Source organism: Helianthus annuus, chromosome 14 (assembly GCF_002127325.2).
Source record: "Helianthus annuus cultivar XRQ/B chromosome 14, HanXRQr2.0-SUNRISE, whole genome shotgun sequence".
NCBI lineage: Eukaryota > Viridiplantae > Streptophyta > Magnoliopsida > Asterales > Asteraceae > Helianthus > Helianthus annuus.
This window is the reverse complement of record NC_035446.2, coordinates 167807238-167828949: the sequence shown is the minus strand read 5'-3', so window position 1 is coordinate 167828949 and position 21712 is coordinate 167807238. Positions and strand designations below refer to the sequence as shown.

General features: G+C 35.1%; 1 protein-coding gene across 1 annotated transcript; it reads right to left on the bottom strand.

Annotated features, from left to right (window-relative positions):
- Nucleotides 1-17575: 17575 nt before the first annotated feature.
- On the bottom strand, nt 17576-19173 carry LOC110904922 (protein ENHANCED PSEUDOMONAS SUSCEPTIBILITY 1). The gene has a single exon (XM_022150786.2). It carries the CDS (start codon nt 19101-19103, stop codon nt 17655-17657), a length of 1449 nt encoding a protein of 482 aa, XP_022006478.1. The 5' UTR covers nt 19104-19173; the 3' UTR covers nt 17576-17654.
- Nucleotides 19174-21712: the final 2539 nt, after the last annotated feature.

The following is a 21712-nucleotide window of genomic DNA, read 5'->3' as shown; positions in this document are numbered from 1 at the left end:
GTTTTAACCTCTGATTTAGATGTCTCAACCATGTTTTTAAGCTTAACCAACCATGAGAGGGGTTGTAAGCATTAGGACATTGGTTTGAGATGTGTTTCACACAAGTTAGATGAAGTTTGCATAAGTTTGAAACAAAACAGAAAGTTTTAGTCCATTTTAGGGCAAATCCAAGCCTGATTCTTCCAAGGAAAAACCAAGGATTCAAACCCAAGGAAATAACAAGGCAATAGGAAGAAGAACCAAGTGATTTGGTTGAGAAATGAGCAAGTTACACTCACTTTAGTAAAGCTTCACGAATCTGTCCAAAACTCAGATTCTCAGCTGATTAGAGAGCAATTTTGTGAAGATTAGAGAGTTGTGAAAGTCTAAAATGAGTTGGAGAAGGTGAGTATCTATAATGGAAGAGATTAGAGGTGATTGGGGGTGATTAGAGGTGGATTAAAGGTGATTGGGTGAGGTTGGTTAATGGGATTTCGTGCAAAATTTGAAAGAAAACACAAGTCTGCCGAAACAAGGCGCTCGCGTAGCGCGAGCATCAAGCCCCATACCCATCGCGCTACGCGACGGGGTCCAATTTTCTGGATTAAGTTTGAAAAATGACAATTTGGCCCCTGTAGTTCATAGTTTAGGGTTTTTAAGAGTTTTAGGGGATGTTCTTGTCATATAAGCATTGTTTAAGGGCAAGACAAGTATGATTATCATAAACCAAGTATAATTGAGTGCATAAATGTCGAAATTAAGTATCGTTCTCGTTCAAAACACGTTCAATGCATAAGTTTAGTTTAATTACAAGTTTCGCACATAGTTTCCAAGAATAACGTTCAAGCACAATTTGATTCACCAATCGAACATACGAGCATAATTAGAGTGCGTACAACATAAATGTAACAAAATACAAGTTTCATTAATGACCCAAGTCTCGGTTTGATAATGATTACAACGAAAGGAGCGATTACAAGAATACAAGGTTTCCAAAAATAGAAGTACGAACAAAGCTTTCTATAAATGGAAAGTACAAAAGAGTCGGGCGTTACAGTCTCCCCTCCTTTAGGAAATTTCGTCCCGAAATTTAGGAAGACGTAGGGAAAAGATGAGGTCTCGTCATGGGTAATCGGATATAATGCGTTTGCGAGCTGCTTAAAGTTTGTATAAGGTCCAAAAGGTCTTCAAAACACTGAATTTCTCATGGCACGTGTTACGAGAGTTTGGTAACATGGTGAAAACACTTATATATAGGAAGTACCAGCGGCGTATCCACCATGTTTTGACCATGTGACGTCCGTTTCGTATCCGGTGTCATGTTACGTTCCGTGTCTTACCATACACAATAGTACACTCTATGGTTCTCATACGACTATCACTATAATCCCGTGTGCACCCGCGATTACGTTGATCGTCACATGATCCGCATAACTTGTACTAGTTGCGTATGAATTAAGGTATAAATAAATTCTAAAAATAAGATTGCGTGCATAGAGGCATACCATATAAGCATGCTTGTGTTCCCAATAGTACAACAACGTAAGCGAATCCCTCGGGTTTCGCCCGCGTGTAGTGCGAAAGTATAAATTTTGTGTAAAAAGCATGAGTCTAGGATAAGTTTAAATACGAACACGCACGAGAGCATAAGCACAAAACGCATGCCAGGAGTATGAGTAGAAGTATGAGTATATATGTGAGTACAATTTTGAGCATAAACGAATGAGCATGAGCATAAACGTAGATCGTATAAATGAGAGTATAAGTATGAGTCTATCATAAATTGTATAAATGCGAGTATAACTATGAATTTACGTATAAACATAATTGTATTGGTATGAGGAAAATATATGGATGTGAATATAAGTTTAAGCATAGTTGTATAGGTACAGGTACAAGTAGGATATATGAGTATAAACACGAATATGAATATTAGCGCAACGTAATTGTGAGTGTAAGTATAATTGTATTACATGAATATAAACTTGGACATAAGTATGGCGTAAATGTATAATTTGTGAACATGAGTATAATGTAAAGTGTATGAATACGTATATGATTATGAAAATAAACATAAATGTGTAAGCGTAAGATGCATAAATACGAATATGGATATGAGTGTAATAAGTAAAAATTTTGTATGTGGTATTAATCGTAACATACGAATTTAAGCATGTGAAAGGCCGAGAAGTTTTGAGTACAAAAACAAAATGAGGGTATAAGTGTAATTGTCACGGGATATAAACCTAAGCACATAAAATGATATACATATATAGTTGTTTTGAGCAAAACGTGACGTTTAATTAAAATTAAAATAGATTGAGTCGACATGACATATAGAATCTAGTTCATAAATGTAAAGAGAGCATAAAATATCTATTGGTTATGTGTGTTATACCTTGTGAAAGAAAGGAAATGTTACTCTTGTTTTAAAAAGGATTTACATTCGTTGAAGATGGTTGGTTCTTATGAAAAGGATTTTGGTATACGATCTTAGTGATCGTTGAAAAAAAACGTTTTTTTTTTTTATAAGACATTTTACCGATTTTGAAAGGAATCTTAGTAAATGATTGAATAACATCGGTAGTATTTTATAGGTGTGCGGGAAAAAGTTGGTTTGATTCCTAATTGAAAATAGAAGATCTCTAGTCTAAGGATATAAGATGAGCCTTTTTCAATAGTTACGTTGAATACAAAATTTCGTGGGCAATGGTTTATTAAACCAACTAGGTTGTAAATTTTGAAAATCGAGAAATAAGCGTTTATGGTAAAGGTTAAGAATTTCGTGTGTGTGAGCTATATAAAAAAAATATATATATATTGTAGGATAAGGAATTCGTTCATATAAACAATGCATGCTGAATAAATAGAGATTTGCCTAATGATAAACGATTTAGATATAAACGTGATCATGTTTACGTAATATAGTTTATTAAGGAAAATATTGGTAACGATCACCTAAGTAAGGGATTCATTCCTAATACGTTGGCGAGGCCATTGTAAGACGAGTAAAGAAACGAAGTTAGTCGTCAAGGTAAGGAAATCACCCTCATCTTGATGATGTGGCTCCATTTATTGTTACAAGGGGCATAAATAAAATTATGTGAAATCATGTATGTGCATAATGTATAAATGTATGATAATGTATTTGTACGATATATGCGTAAAAGTGAAATTCCAAAATAATTCGAATTCGTAAAGAGGGAATAGGTGAGACTTAGTCATAATGTTTGTTTAAGAAGATGAAATTGATCACATAGCATAAAGGGTCACATAGCATAAAGATTCAAGTTGATTTGCATAGCATAAAAGTTTAAACGTTTCATATAGCATAGTCATGAATTCCACATAGCATAACATGAATAAACGAAAGCATTGTAAATTTAGTTTGTTCACGAGGGATTATTATCGTTTGTGATTGCGATAACGTGCGAAATGATTAAAACGACATTTGGAAATGAATGAACGTTCAAGTATAAAAATCACATATAAATTGAGATACATAAAAGAGAGGCTCAATAAAACATAGGAATGTTTCGGGTAGAGAAACGTCGACAATTCCAAAGTGGGTCGAAAGTCCTTTCGATTTAGAGATATTGTGCTTTGGCCTATAAGTAAGATACTCTCGTCGAGAAGCGATTAACGGTATCTTACCCTTCCGGTTACTACACATCTCTAAATGATTGGAACATTCGGGACTTTGGCGAGAATAAAAATCAAGGAATGGGACTTAATCGACAAGATGCGGGTTTCACCCCTAACTTGACGATTTCGTACCCTAAATGTGGTTGGTACTTGTCGGCCAAAATAAAATTTTGACACTTTGACAAGGGTCCACTAGAGTTGAAATGGAAATTACCATTAAGTTGTGGATGCCACTCCTAGCTTAATGGTGAAATTTCGTGCAAAAATAGATTAAAGGTAGAGTGAGAGTCGTTTACCAAATTGTGGGTTTCACGCCTATTTTGGTAAAGTTGTCTCGTTGATGTCACAAGAGTATAAAATAGCATAAGTGTATTCGTGTTAGCCTTAGGAAAGGCACATAAATTTAATCAAAAGTATAGCTAGGGAGCATGCATGGTAGAGTACAAAGTTTTAAACAACAAATAAGAGACAAAATTCCTAGAACTATAGATTAGGGCAAAAGCATGGCAATTTTCCTAATTCCCTATAGTTATGGCTCTGACACCAATCTGTCACACCCCAACCGATGGCGGAAACATCGGGATGAGACGAAGTGTGTAGATTGCTCAAAACGTCATAACACTATGTGACAATAATTAATTTAAATTCAAATTTCATTTCAAAACTAAAAGTCATACATGATTCAAAAAGGAAATAACAACATTGTTTCAACAAGTAACATAACAACAAAAGATAGAATATTCTAGGCGTGTATCTAGTCCACCCTAAACTTGTTTCATGAATCATCCATACTTCAATTATCAACCTGCAACATGTATTAAAATAGAGTTTCAATGCAAAAGCAAAGAGCGAGTATACAAGTTTGTTTACATAGCCTAGTAGAATAAAATCTCATATCCAACATGAACATAACAAAATAGTTTCAACGTGCTAGTTTACGTAGTCCAAGTGATAGCCCAAGTTTCCCAATGCGTTAAAGTACCTAACCCAAAGTTTAACGGGAGGTTGATATGTCTCCTCCTAACAATACCCCAAAGACTAACGGGGAGGTGCATTACTCCTATAGCGCTACTATTGTTAAGGCGGAACTACACACAAGAATTAAACGTTCACATTGCACAAAAAGTCTCAAGATTCACAAGTTTCATGTTTCATGTTTAAATGGATAGAGTAAGTTTCAAATAAGTTTCAAGTGTCGTGTGCGTTTAATATAGAATACATGTTGCACCCAAAGTGTTAAAAGTAAAAATGGGTTCGAGTATACTCACGGTTTACAAGTGGTGACTTGAAGTTCCGAGAGCAAGTTTGTAGATGAGTTAGTTTGGAGCACCTTGTCCTTCTACACAAGGAAACGTAGGTGTGTGAGTTTGGCGTATACGGAAGATTATAGATTCGGAGTTTTTAAAATATAAAGAAAGTAACATAGGTGAAAATAATCATCTTGTACACATAGCTCTTGTTCTTGACACTATTGAAACTTAAAAGAGTTGGTATGATTTCATGGATTCTAAGATCCATTAGAGTCGTAACAAGGGCATGGTCATAGATGATGTAACGTCCACTTAACAAATAACTATTAAGTCATCATCAAGTCTTAGTTACTTAGATGTATACGTATAGAATAACTTAGATATTATATAGTTTTACAAGTCTTAAGATTCAAGCATGAGGTAGGAGATTAATGTCTCCATTTAGGTACCTCTTTTTGTCATAGAATACATACATGAGGTAGGAAGAACAAGCTTCCATTTAGGCACCTCTATTGTTCACCACTACACTTGTTGTTATAAACAACAAGGAGGGTCATGAACATACAAGTATCAAAGTATTAACAACAACTAATCTATAGTAAAACATCAAGTAATGAGTGGATTCTTATGAAGGATAGCCCAAGCTAATCCAACCATCACACATTCAACAAGTTTCACACTTGAACATTACTTGTGGGTAAAACCCTAATTAAAACAGAAAGTTTATGAGGTTTTAACCTCTGATTTAGATGTCTCAACCATGTTTTTAAGCTTAACCAACCATGAGAGGGGTTGTAAGCATTAGGACATTGGTTTGAGATGTGTTTCACACAAGTTAGATGAAGTTTGCATAAGTTTGAAACAAAACAGAAAGTTTTAGTCCATTTTAGGGCAAATCCAAGCCTGATTCTTCCAAGGAAAAACCAAGGATTCAAACCCAAGGAAATAACAAGGCAATAGGAAGAAGAACCAAGTGATTTGGTTGAGAAATGAGCAAGTTACACTCACTTTAGTAAAGCTTCACGAATCTGTCCAAAACTCAGATTCTCAGCTGATTAGAGAGCAATTTTGTGAAGATTAGAGAGTTGTGAAAGTCTAAAATGAGTTGGGGAAGGTGAGTATTTATAATGGAAGAGATTAGAGGTGATTGGGGGTGATTAGAGGTGGATTAAAGGTGATTGGGTGAGGTTGGTTAATGGGATTTCGTGCAAAATTTGAAAGAAAACACAAGTCTGCCGAAACAAGGCGCTCGCGTAGCGCGAGCATCAAGCCCCATACCCGTCGCGCTACGCGACGGGGTCCAATTTTCTGGATTAAGTTTGAAAAATGACAATTTGGCCCCTGTAGTTCATAGTTTAGGGTTTTTAAGAGTTTTAGGGGATGTTCTTGTCATATAAGCATTGTTTAAGGGCAAGACAAGTATGATTATCATAAACCAAGTATAATTGAGTGCATAAATGTCGAAATTAAGTATCGTTCTCGTTCAAAACACGATCAATGCATAAGTTTAGTTTAATTACAAGTTTCGCACATAGTTTCCAAGAATAACGTTCAAGCACAATTTGATTCACCAATCGAACATACGAGCATAATTAGAGTGCGTACAACATAAATGTAACAAAATACAAGTTTCATTAATGACCCAAGTCTCGGTTTGATAATGATTACAACGAAAGGAGCGATTACAAGAATACAAGGTTTCCAAAAATAGAAGTACGGACAAAGCTTTCTATAAATGGAAAGTACAAAAGAGTCGGGCGTTACAACAATAGCTTCATAGTGTAACTTTGTCTTCAAACATCTTGTGTTCTTTTGGTCTTTGGATAGCGTCAGCTACACAGTTTCTAACATCAACAGACTCCCCCTTAGCTGATGCTTCCAATCTCCAAAACTTTCATTCGTTGTAGATCAGTTAGCTAGCAGTCCTTGGTTAAGCAAGTAAGCTTCAACTCTTCCATATATATCTCTGCAATGTAGTAGAAGGATCCTACCATGCATCTTCACACATCTTCACATTACTCCCTAAATCTGCACTTTACTTGTATTCTGCACTTCATTTTGATAACTGCATCAATCTGTTTAGAAACACAAGCAAGTATCTCGAAAAACCATTAGTCTTTTTCACATTTAAAGATAAACCAATATTTTATCTTAGTTTGCAAAAACAACTACCTGTCAGTTCAAAATGGAAGTCTTTTAAGATGATAATATTTTTTTTTTGTATTTTTGATATTTTAAGAAAGCAGTAAACTATTTACAAAAGCAATAAACACTCTATTTTTGTGAGAATCACGGTAAGAAGATCATATCAACATAATCAAACTGTTTCACACTTGTAGTTAATTCTTTATTTATTTTCGTGAAAAGCAGTCCAAGACGATTACCAGTATGTTTGTCCACTTAAACAAAATGCATGAACATTTCAAGTACCATTACCGTATGATACGTTAAGGTAATTTTATTACTGATATACTAGTGTGTCCCACTTCAGGATGTACCCCCGCGATCAAGGTATGCACAAAGATTCATCGTAGTAGGTGAGTATACTGAATTCATCCATTTTGTTCTTCAACGTTTAGATAATTGGTGATCAGGTCAGTACTTCCGTACAGCAAAGAGACCAAAATATCTAACGAGGGCTAAGACAAATACCATTTTTTTGTACGAATTATGCATTTTGCACTTTTTGAATGACTCTCTAGGAGAGCTTCTTCATTTATGGGATTTGGCATTTTTTTTGCTCTTTTAAGATATCCTGGTTGTGCCTAGGTCAGCATGTATCTGGATGCAGCAGAAGGACAACCCTGGTATCCCCAGATGAAATAACAGTATAAAGACCCAAAACATCAGATTTTGGCAATCTGACACCGCAAGATTTAAGGTCATTAAACCATACACCACTGATGTGTTCCCCACTCATATTCAGTTCATTTAGGTTTATATCACATTGATAAGTTGATTATTTCATGCTTTTGCCTACTGGTACATCATATGATGAAGCTGCTATCACACTTAAGCAATTTAATTCAGTTTGAGTGTGACAGTCTAACTTGCTGATGTACTATCATTTCTTCTTTTTCACACAGTGATAACTCATTTTTGATTTTTGATTTTTTTATGTTTTTGATTTTTTAAAGTTTTTGAATATTTTTTTTAATTTATAAATTACTCCCCCTAAACACACGCACTATCTAAACTCTTTTTGGCTTAGGGAAATTTCTCCCCCTAAATTTTTGTTTTTATGGAGTAAGTTTTGAAAACACAAATTTACAAACACAAACAGACTCCCACTTCAATCTGACAATAAGTTTTTCACCAATAAATCATCAATCAATCACTAAAGTAAATAGTTCGTTACCAATTTTAAGTTACTATTCACCTCAGATACTTTACAGGAACAACCACTGTCGAACACATCAACAGTCCTTCTTGGTCATCCTGCACACACTCAACAACTCAGTTAGACTTAACAACCCAAACCTGACCGGTTTTGGGTCGACCATGTAAATCCGTATATGATGTTTCTAACCAATATCCATCACACCTTACTGGTGTCTTGGATGTAAATCCGTATATGATGTTTCTAACCAATATCCATCACCTCAGATAATTTTCACTATGTCTTTGATCACGAGAGTTCCAATAAAATCTCGGATTTTCTGACCTTTGAAAATTATTCGCTTTATACTTTCTTCTCCCATTATCATACCATGAATTTTGGAAAAATTTTGATTTTGTTGAACATTTGAGATACTAAAACCCCTATAATGTCGAAAAATTTTGGATTTTGTTGAACATTTTGTTGAACACTTGATACTTGCTTCTCCCATTATCATACCATTAGAATCGTCACGAAAAAACGAATCCAATGATATATAATGTCGAAAACCAAATTCGGGAATTTCCAGAGTCTTTTTTTTGTCCTAAAAATCAACCGAGTTCAACGGTGCAAACGGTTTCGGCAGATGAGCTTCGGGTCAAATTCTATTCAGGAAAACGTTAATTCCTCTATTTGTATCTAATTACTCCACAAAAATAAATACTCCACCTTTTAATTCCTCTAGCTAATTTTGGTGGCAAACCAAGTTAATTTCGCTGGGTTACGCTAATTATGCTGGCAAGCCAAGTTAAATATGCTGATAGAGTAATTATAATTTTGCTGGTAGAGTAATTATAATTATGCTGACTTATTAAATTCGCTGGAACAGATTCGCTGATCACTTAATTTCGCCGGTTAATTATGCTGGTTAATTATGCTAGCTGATCAATTTCTCCAGTTAATTTCGCTGGTTATTAAGTTCGCCGGTTAATTTCGCTGAACGACGTCTAGTAACTTCACCGATCACCGTAATAATGTCGTTGAGGACAATTATACGGTTACCAAGGTCGCCTTTGGATTTAATTTCGCCGGTCACCGAGATATTATGTCCCAATTTCGCTGGTCAGTCAGTGTAGATGTTAAATTTGCTGCGAAATTGTTAATTATGCTAGAAAATTTTTGGAAACTCAATCTGATCAAATTTTCTGCAAATTTTCCAGATTCTTCTAACAGTTTCCTGCAAAATCGAACAACCAAATCAGACCAAGTTTTCGAAAATATTGATGAACTTAACGAAGAACACGAAGAACAAATCTTCAAATCTTCAAGTTTTTCAGCCAAAATTCTTCAAGAATCAACCAAAACTGCAACCACAAACACTAATACAGCATAATTAAATACGCAGAATGATAAAAAACAACCAATTCAGATTAAACAAAAATTCGAAAATTATATCAAACCAAAGAAAATTTCGAAACCCTAAATCAGGTTTAAAATTTTTCGAAATTCTTCAAGTTTCTGCAGCCAACAATTCTGAACCGAGCTTCTTCAAGATCCTAAAGCTCTGATACCAATTGTAGGTCCCCTTGAGTCGTATGGATCGTCACAGAATTGTATGTCTAACCTAGAGTGCGGAATCCTCTAGATCAAATTTGTTACAGAAACGAGTAGAAAACAGAAATTCCAATTAATCAGGTCTTCTATTGATTATCCAAACAATCAGTTTTACAATCAATTCAAGACCTCACAGCCACTCTCTGTGATCTTGTCTACAAACCCTAAATTTGGAATTTTCTTTCTCTCTCTAGCCTCCAATAACTCTTCTAACAACTAAAACCCTAATCACAAAACATGTTTATATACCACATGTCTGTGAACTGGGCTTCCTACTAGGCTAGGCCATTTTCCAAGCCCATTACAACAAATAACTTACTAACCAATAAGCTAAGCCTATTACAAAATATCCAAAGACTAATTAATCAAACTATTAAGCTGTTGTCACAAGATATGCACCAACAGGAACAAATGTGAAAATAGAAGTAGAACCATCAACAGATCCGGAGTCTACAGAATGGAAATTCAAAAGAATATATATGTGTTTGGGGGCTTTGAAAAAAAGTTTTAAAGCTATTGGAAGGGATATGTTAGGACTTGATGGGGCTTTCAAAAAAGGTCCCTATCTAGGTCTGGTTCTTAGTGTAGTTGGGGATGATCCCAACAATGGTATTTACCCTGTCTCAGATGTTATAGTAGAGGCTAAAACATTGGACTCTTGGACTTGGTTTATAGAATGCTTAGGTAATGATCTTGATTTGGAAGCCAATTCAAACTTTACCTTCTTAAGTGACAGGAAAAAAGGCTAGTCTTTATCCTTTCTTTATTTGTTACATTGTTCTTATATACATCTTGTTCTTAACACTACATCCTTTATGTGTTATATAGGGCATTATTCCAGTAATATTGAAGGTATTCCCATGTGCTGAGCATAGATACTGCCTCAGACACATCTATGAGAATATGTGACTACAATTCAAAGGAAAGGCTTTCAAAGATTTGTGGAAATGTGCAACAACAACAACAACAATTGTTAAGTTTGAAAAGGAGATAGATGCATTAAAAAGTTTCAACGGTGAGTAGGGATGGGCATTTTTTCCAAATACATGTACCCGTACCGATTTTAGGTACTCAGTACATGTATTGGTACCCAATTTATGATTTTGGTATTCGCTACTTTCGGTATTGGTACGGGTACGGGACGGGTAAAAAAAGGTATTGGTACCGAATTTTTTATAGAACTTTAAAAGTTATTTTATATTATGTTATATTTCATATTATGGTATTTACGGTACTCGTATTGATTTTACCTATTTGGTACCCATATCGTATTGGTACTCGTACTTATTTAGTACTTACACTATACTGGTAATCATGCCGACTTTACCTACATAGTACCCGTACGAGTGGTCAAAAATAAAAACAAAGTGGTACTAAAGCGGGTACCGTACCAATACCTGTAACCATACCATACCAATATATTTGGTACGGTATATGGTACTGTACCAATCCATCGCTAACAGTGAGTGTTACTTTTGGATGTCTAACATACCTCCAAAACATTGGTCAATGTCACATTTTTCTGGTAATTGCAGCTACCTTTACAATTTTAAAATTGTTGCCCCTTGTTTGTTATTTCGATAATCAAAGCCTTATCATCCAAAACACAACATAAAACCCACAAATATGGTGTTTTAGTAATCTCCACTTTGTTGTTTGTGGGTTTTGAGTGTGTTTTATGGCTGAAATTGTGGTGTTTCATGACTTTTTATACTTTGTAGGAAAAATTGACTTTGTAGCTAACTCCCACCCTTCATTATTAATGTTAATTGTCGTTTGGGATCTAATATATGCTTATTCTTTATGATCAATGGCGTTTTACACCTGGTTACGTATATCTGATTAGTTGTGAATATTGGCGTTAATTTGTGAACATCAGTTCTTACTATTTATTAATTATTTAATTATGGTGTTTTCATTTACATGTTTTAGGAAGACAGTAACATCAGTTCTTCATATTGGAATTTTGTTTGAAACGGAATTATAATGTCATTTATTGAGGGGAACGTGGATAATGACAATCGCGCCCCTACATATCATTTGGCGCCCCCTGTCACGTGTTCGACCAGGATCCATTCGCACTGTTTTCACACTTCCAACTGTTTCCTCCTGATCCCGTTTCTATATTATAGCATAAAGTACGACATACTACAAGTGAATATAAACCCAACATATATACAGTCAAAAGACTTTGTGCTAGGATTAAATTTTATATTTGCTATAAATGGTTCTGTTACAATGAATAGAAACTTTATTACCCTCAGTAAACAAATCTATACAATCCCAATAACAAGGTATAACAATATATCAAAGATTGCACATAAGCGTGGTGGTCAAGGAAGTTTACAAACAAAAGGGTACGAAAATTACGATGGAAACAACTTAGTTATAAGTATAGGAGTACTAGGAAAGGCTAGTAACAGTTCAGGAATGAAATACAAGGTAAACATAGATGGGATAGTTAAAACAGTAGCATCAAAATCTATACAAATGATAGAACCAATTAAAATAGATCCCGAATATATATATATATATATATATATATATATATATATATAGGGTAGGGTTCCAGCGTGAACAACCTCCCAAGAGTGAACTGCGTGAACAGATCTGGACCCTTGATTTCCTTTTTAGTTGTTAAGGGTAAGATTGTAATTATATAAAAAATTAGATTTAAATCATTATTTTAATTTTTTGATTTAAGTTACATCTTTCCTAATTTAAATTCATTATCCACATTATTATGTTTTATTTATTAATAAGATAATTATCAAAACAAACAACAAATCACCAAATTTCAATTTTAATTTTTATTTCAGATTTCATCACTAGAATTCAAATTTTGATTTTTAAGATCCACGTAACCTTCATATTTCAACGGTATACACATGTGTACTCAGTATCGTACATATGTGTAATTAGCTACATAATAAAGATCATTATATACGGTGTGTAACAATCAAATCCTACTTGTACGGTGTACACATGTGTTTACACATACAGTTGCACGAAATACACATGTGTACTCCTACGTGTGTCATACTTTATGTTATCTCAGGTTTTTATATGTGAACATGAGCATGTGATTGAATTTGAAAAAAAATAATCATTATATAAGGTGCATACATATGTACTGATATGGGTAGGTTCGTGAAACGTATAACGTACTCATTTGTCTGATTATACACATGGAAACAACTTTAAAGTCAGGAAACTAGATTGTTTCCATAATATGCAACGGGATTTATGCAATCAATGCAAAATGGAAATTACACATATAACCTTTTTGTATTTAATTAAATGGAAAAAAATAACCAAATAATTACCATCATGCCACTCACTTTAATCTCAAGATCATAAAGATCAAGGGCCCAGATCAGTTCACGCAGTTCACTCTTGGGATTTTGTTCACGTTTGAACCTAATCCTATATATATATATATATATATATATATATATATATATATATTGTTCCCATTAAGACTAACTAACTCTCAAATCAATCTCCACCATTAGATTTGGATGAGATTAAATCTCAGCCACTTAAATTCGCAAAAATAACTGTAATGGTGGCAGTTCAGTGCAGTTTCTTGTGGTTTTCTCAACTGCCACCTCCACCTTTTTCCTGCCAATCATCTCCACAACTTAACCTCCTACAATTCTGGGTAATGCTACAAATTCGGTTGAAGAGGTATTATTATATAATGTAGAGTTAAAACAAAAGGTCATAATCTTAAAGAAATCTGTTTAGCTTCCATCGAAATGTTGTTGTTATACGTGTACCACCCCCTTCTAATTTTTTCTTCGAACCTTAACACAACCACCGGTGGCAAAACCCCCACCAGCACTCTCCCTTCAAAAAATATGGCGTCCATTTCTCCTTCATGTTCACATCTTCTTTGTGCTTTCTTATTAGCAGTTGACGATTTGACTTAGGGTGTTGGAAGGACTAATCATATTTTGGGTTTAACAGAAGAGGACAGTGAGACGAGGAACAAAGAGGTATCTATTGCTAATCTGATTATCGACTCTTGATTCTCATACGACATACATTAGTGGGAGTAATGGACAATCATTAATATATCCTTATCAATCGCAGACTTCAGCCTCTATTTGGCTCTGGTATCATTTATATTTCCTCATTTTCTTGCTTCCTGGTGCTAAATTGCTTATCTATTTTCTCCATTCAATCGTTGGTAGGTTTTCGTTCAATTTCACTTTGACGTACAAAAGAGTAAACTACCATTTTGGTCCCTGTGGTTTTGTCACTTTTGCCACTTTAGTCCAAAACTCAAACTTTTTGCATCTGGGTCCCTGTGGTTTTAGTTTTATTGCCATTTTGGTCCAAAAATGAAATCATGTCATATTTGTCTTATAAAATCCTGCTATTTTGTCATTTTTCGCAGGGACAAATGATCATTTCTTTTTTATAAATAAATATCATATTTTATAAGATAAATATGACCTGATTTGCCCCAGAGGAAAATGACAAAATTGCAGAATTTTATAAGGCAAGTATGATCTGATTTCATTTTTGGACCAAAATGGCAATAAAACTGAAACCACAGGGACCCAGATGCAAAAAGTTTGAGTTTTGGACTAAAATGGCAAAAGTGATCAAACCTCAGGGACCAAAATAGCAGTTTACTCTGTACAAAATGATTTGAGGGTATTTTCGACTTTTACTTCTTTTCTGGGTTGTCCCCTCTTAGTGTAGTAGATTATGTATGGTTAAATAGAAAATGTATGTACCTTGGTTTGTAATGAATGGAAATGTTTGACTTTTATTTAGTCAGTGGTGTTAAGTGCAACATGTAACCTAATTCAACATGTACCCTATAGTATTCAGCAACTAATTGACCAAAATGCAAGCTAATATGCTCCCATAATGCAACAACTGACCAATAAGTAACTAATATGCAATAATTGACCAATATCAAAACATGCAGCAACTTATTGACCAATATGAAACCATAATTCAAGCAAAATGCAGCCATAATGTAAACAATATGCACAAAATGCAGTAACAATTGACCAATATACCAAAATAACCAATACACGTAACATATCCATACCAAAATGGCCATCTAAGGCTCCTAATACATAATTGTCAACTACATACCAAATTCATAAACATAGATATGTTCCATGGACATAAACAACCCAAAAAACTAACTACAAGTTCTACTTAAAGCTAAAACCATGGACATAGACATAATACCAAAAACAAACCCAGTCTCCTACACCTTCTTCTTGCCATGACATGTTCTGATGTTGTGACATGTTCCCTTACACTTGCCACATACTTTTACTTTCTACTTCTGACTTTTCCCCATAGTTCCTTTCTGCCTTTTGTTAGTTACAACACCACCTTGTTTCTCTTTCTGCCCTTAGGTTGTTCCAGCACCACCTTTACTTGACCTAGCACCACTTTGTTGAGTTTAGACAACCTCTGACCTACCATTATAAGACCTACTGTTGTGCCCTACACCACACTTGCCACAAGTACCTGACGTACCAACATTTCTCAGTCTCCCACCTTCTATGATATCTTCCAACTCTGTAGTTGTTTTCCTCCTTGCTTTCTTTGGCCTCCCCACATATTTATGGGAATAAGGTGGTGTGATTGTTGTTGGCAGTTGAGACCTTGGCCACACTGACTTACCATTAATGGAATAAACCTTGAATGAGTAAAATTGTTTCCACCTATCCATCCTATAAAGAGGATGGGTAAAGCTTTCTGGTAAGCCCACCTATCAATGTGAAGCTCTGGTCCAGATGACTGCCACAACATGTCTACAAGATATGCTAGTGAGTCCCCATCTCCTACAACTACATGTTCTCTGTTCCATGTTCACAACATACACCAGTTACTTGATAGTGTTCGTCACCATTCCACATAATAGAGTACTTGTCAAGATAGTGTCTAGTACATATCACAATTCAATAACATGTTTTATATAACCGTGAAAGCATTACAAACCTGGCAGGATTCTTGATTTCCTCAAATAACTCAGTAGCATATGGTGTTAGTAAACCATCACTTCTATCAATCAACTTAAGATCGTTAACAATTCTTCTCATATAGTATTCCCTGATGAATGACCAATATTAGTGTGTTTTATGTTGATTATCATGTTGTGTTCTATATTCATAGTTCTACGATGGTGTGTTTGAAGTTTTTATGGACTGTTAAGGTTTGGATATTGTGTTTTAGTGATCTTCACTCTGTTATTTGTGGGTTTTGAGTGTGTTTTATGGCTGAAACTGTGGTGTTTTATGACTTTGTATACTTTGTAGGAAAAATAGACTTTGTAGCCAAACTCCATCCAATAATGAAAACGCCAAATATTGAATATAGGAAGAACGTCATTGAAACATAAGCGCCATTTTCAAATATTACTTTGGAAAAAAAAAACGCCGTATCTGTCGCATGATTTGCTGGAACACATATGAAAACGCCATCAAATATTACTTTGTAGAACGGAATCCACGTTAGACGCCATAGATCTCGGAATCTTGGAGAGGAGGTAACTGCTAATACGAAGTTTGGCGTTTTGTATGAATGGTGTTTTAGATAAACATGGCGTTTCATCTGGAAAGGACTGATGTGTATGGCTCGTAGTTTAAAGCAGGAATTTTAATGACGTTTTACTTATAAGTTTGGCGTTTTGTATTAGAGCAGTCAAAAGACCCTTTACCCTTAATGAAGGGCGTCCACGTAATAAAGTTGATGTTATTTACGAAAACACCACCATAGCTTGTTTTGATCAAATTTGATCCATAGATTGTTTTGATCCAACGGATGAGGGGTGTTATCACCGTTTTCACACATAAAGACGTTTTCTCTAAATATTGCCCTAATATATATAATATGATTATCTTTAATTAGAGATCATATTTCCATACCGTAAATTTTTAATAATTGTACGCATAGAGTGGGTGTACCCAATACTTACGGGGATTTAAAAAAAACTTGATTTTCACTTTTAACCTAAACCTATTTAATTTTTTTACTTTTAACCCAAAAGATTTCGTCTTTCACAATTTGACCTCACAATTTTTTTACTTTCAACTTTGGTCCCTTATATTTTCTATCTTACGCAAATTTTTCGTTTTACGTTTCGTTTTAAATACTGCGAGTTAACACGGCGCAATGTGTGTCACACCCCAATTTTATTCCGGTTTTAATCCAACGCAAAACGTGATGATTAATTACGTAAAAAAACTTATTTTTATTTTGTTGATAAGGGTCCGTTTTTTTTTACAATCTGCATTGGATTTCGGAGGTCCGATTTTCACGGATGTTAAAATGTGTGTGCGGTTCAACATTTTTATGTTGTCTATTTTTTCTAGTTTGATGGGTTCGTTGCAACGCACGAGTTTTAGTTCAATTTAATTTTCAACAATTGTATGCATAGAGTGGGTCTCTCCAATGTTTAGGGGGATTTAAAAAAAACTGATTTTTCACTTTTAACTCAAACCTATTTGATTTTTTTACTTTTAACCCAAAAGTTTTCGTCTTTCTCAATTTAACCTCACATTTTTTTTACTTTCAACTTTAGTCCCTTATATTTTCCATGTGACGCAAATTTTTCGTTTTACGTTCCGTTTTAACATTTTTACGTTGTCTATTTATTTCAGTTTGATAGGTTCGTTACAACGTACGAGTCATAGGTCAACTTAGTTATTATTTTCTATGTTTTACGTTCGCTCTATGTTATTCGCATTAACACGCCACAAATTTAGTATTGATAGCCCCGACGCAACACGAGGTTGCTTAATACCAGTTAAAACACATAACAAAAAAATCTTCACAAACATAAACAAACAAAACAACATTGCCATTTAACACCACTGTCCTGAAATATACTGCATGAACTCCGGGTCCAATTCCAGCTCCGCCATTGTCTCCGGCGACAACACCACCTCCAAATCCACACTACCACCACCCGCCCTTCCCGGAAACGCCGAAATCTTCCCATCAAACTTATTCGCACGTCCACTTCTCACCGCAACCGGTTTCCCCCACCCAAAATCATTATCAAACATCGGAAACCTCGGCGAGCTCCCCATCGTCAGCATGGCTCCGTCAAAATTCCCCAACGGAAAACACCGCGGATCCTGTTCCCAGTTGCGCACAAAACGACGAACCATCATGTCGTCGTGTGACAAAACGTTTTTGTTCAGCTGCTCCGCACACCACCGTAGATCATGCGACAATACGTCGCCCGCAGTTGCGTACGTCGGAATACTCTGAATCGCGTTACCGAAGTAAAATGTTTCCAGCTTTGGTTCCAACCTGTGCCGGCAATTCACCGCCATCCTAAACGTTGTCGTTTTGGAGGTTGGAAACTTTCTGGCTCGTGTCACCGCCCGCCATAGCAACGCGCATAGCGATTGAAACGAAGAAATCTCAGGTGCCGGTTCGGGTTTTGTAACCACAGCGTTACGCAACCAGTTACCAATTACCGTTGTAACCTTTTCGCTTGAGAGTTTAACTGGATCATGACAATGTTTCCCCATTATTTCAACAACGTTACTATTAATATTTGTTTTTTTCGGGTTATTCGTAGCCTCTTTTAGTTTCAAAATCGAGTCTCGACTGAAGCTAAAAATCCTCTCGGTTAGTGGCGCGAATTCGTCAAACGTCACTTTCGGCCCGCCCGAGGGGATTTTTAGTACTTCAGCCGAGATTAAAACCGAGTCACGGGTAAAAGATGGTTGTTTTGTCACAGGATTCACTTCTCTACAGACCTCAGCAAACGTATTAATAAAATTCCACAAGGACGTTCCATCAACAACCGCGTGATTCACCGAAAACCCGATAAACACACCATCAGCAAGCTCGGTTACTTGAACCGCTAACAACGGGTTAAAATGCCCGTTGTAGCTAACCATTTTTTCAAAGGCGAAAAACCCCTTGACGCAATCCGGAACATGAATTGGGGAAATGATGTCCGTTACATTAACATGAGTTGCATTGGCGTGGATGAAGTGAGCACCCGCGTCATTGCAAGTGATATAGACGTAGCCGTTAGAGTCGGTTACAAGGCGGCCCGCGAGAGGTGGGAAATGGGTGAGGGCGTTGGAAAGGGCGTGTTGGAGGCGAATGAGAAGGTCGGAAAAGGCGAAAGGCGGTCGGAGAAAGAGATTGCCTTTCTGGATGTAGTGACAAGAAAGCATGGGGAGATCGGAGGTTGAGAGTTTGAGGTCTGGAAGGGTTGATGGGGTGGCTGGATAGATGGTTGTTTTGGAGATGATTTGAGACATGATTGTTGGTTCACAAGTAGGCATGATTGTTGGTTGTGTGTTAAAGACTTAAACTTAAAGTGGATTGAAAGTAGAGTGTGTATTTGTGGTGGGAGAGTGTGAGGATATTGTGAGGGTGTGGAAGGGTATAAATAGGTGAGATGGGTTCATGAACTTGATGGGGTTGCTTGGCTGCCATTAACAAGGTTGATTCTGTTTGGTTTGGGGTTGACTATAATAACTAGCACAAAACCAAAATCCTACTGGCTGTCACGTGTTTTTACAATTTCTTTTAATCATTGAATATTGCAAATTAATGCAAATTCGACAATGTAATAACATTATTGTTTTATAACTTGTGAATTTGTTATAAATTTTTGGATATTTTTAACTCTATTATATTAATATGTTGTATGCAAATGGATATGTATTTATGAACTCTTTTTAATTAGAAAAACAATTTTAATCGATAAAATTATACTCATTCCGTCGTTTCAGTTTTCTTTTCTTACCTGAGGGGAAATAGTGTCAGACAGTTGCGCACTTCCCATATGGTTAGAGTAGGTAAACGAGTAAAGTATTTGTCATGGTTGATTTTATGTTTATTTGTGTCAAAACTCTCTCTCTATGTAAATTGACAAAAGTGACTATTTTTATAAAATTCATGCATATATATGTGTCATCAGATTACTAAGTGATGATCCGGACGTGAGTTCCAACCAGATTCTGAGCCGAGTACGTACCAAGGAAATGCTTCAAGGACAGAATCCATAAAATGGAAAACACTGCTAGTTTCACTACTCGAAGGAGTTTTTCCTAATGATCACCGACCGACGAAAGAATAAACATTTGTTCACCAGTGAAATATGATTATGTAAAAAGAGTTGATAGATGATGCAAGTTGATCTTCCTTGTGAGATATGACTAGTATATAACTATTTATAATAAGATTGGTTACATGCACTTTCATTAGGGAGTAATTCCCTTTAGGGTATAGCTCCTTGATGTTAACATCTCGCCTCGTATTGATAGACACACTATCTTGCAACTCGTGGTGCTATCATTGGTAGACATACGAGTGTGCCCACGTAAACATTGATCGGGCTTTATAACACTTGGTGATGTGGGGCCAACCCTTTTACTTGTCGGTCGAGCCCCATCTCTCACCAAGTCTAAATCCAAAATCATTATCAAGATTTCAATAATTTATATTGTTTTATAAGATAAGATTTCTATGAATTATATTGTTTTATAAGATAACTTGATAATATGTGTAATAGTATGTTTTATTTATTTTATACAATCAAATCTAATCATATAAATCTTTTTTTTTTTGGAATATAAAATATACCCGAGATGGATATAAACAATATCTCCTTGAATAAATGGAAGATTTGTTATTTGGGTATGTGTTTTAGCAAAGTCAAATATTTGATTTGGCTTGAATCTTTTTTTTATTTGTGATCCGATGTTACATGAAGGTTGATGATTATTAAAATGGACAGAATAGATTTGTTGCGAACAAGGAAGGCAAGAAAGTGCGGCGGCCACCTACGGCACGCACCCCCCTAATCATGCCACTTTTACTAAGAAAAAGACATTAAATAACTTATTTAAACACCCGTAGCGAGATTTTATTTGGGCTTTTTTTTTTTCTTCAAACGCCCTTTCATGCCTTCTCCCTCTCCCCCTGAGGCGTTTTTTCGTTAAAATTGGCTTGAGCGTGGCCATTAAAACGGCATATGAAAAATTGAATGACCAATAAGAATCTTCTAACTCATCCATCATAATATTATTTGTTTTATTTTATTAAAAAATAATAATTGAGTAATTATTGTTAGGGTATTATAACAGCACACAACTTTTAACTTCAAGCTCTGTGATGCTCGTTTGTTGACTAAAACGCCATATGTTGAATAATACCCAAATGAGGTGTTTGAACTTCAAGCTCCATTACACATGGTCTTACAATCATCTCAGTATATTATAATAATATATTACTTACGTTTTAACCATGGTTACCTCCTGAAAGGAATAATATTCTTTTTAAAAAAAAGGGGTAACTTTGTAGAATAGTAATCAAGTTTTAAAAGTGTTCCAATTAGGTCACTCAAGTTTTAAAAGTGTTCCAATCAGGTCACTCAACATTCATTTTTCATTAAAATTAAGGGTCTTTTCATCCATTTCATAAGTAACCATGGTGATGTGGATTTTTGTTTCTTTTTTCCCTTTTATTTGATGCTAACTTTGAGTGATGACGTGAATTGTAACTCGTTTTTTTAATTTTTAATGTAATTAAAGTGTTTTTATTTTTAACAAATATAATTTCATATATTAGAATAATCCGATCCCAACATCTTATTCTTCATTTTTTTCTTGACACATATAAAAAAGGACATGACTCGATTTGAATGTTAAGTTATTTAGTTGGGACAAAAACGATACGAGTGACCTAATTAGAACACTTTTGAAACTTGGTTACTATTCTGTGACATATTCTCTTAAAAAAACAACAAATATATTCTCTGATAATATTTATGTAATTTAACGTAATTTACATGTATAATTATATTTATGTAATTCCTGTATAATTATTATTACTATTATTATTATTATTATTACTATTACTACTATATATATATATATATTAATAA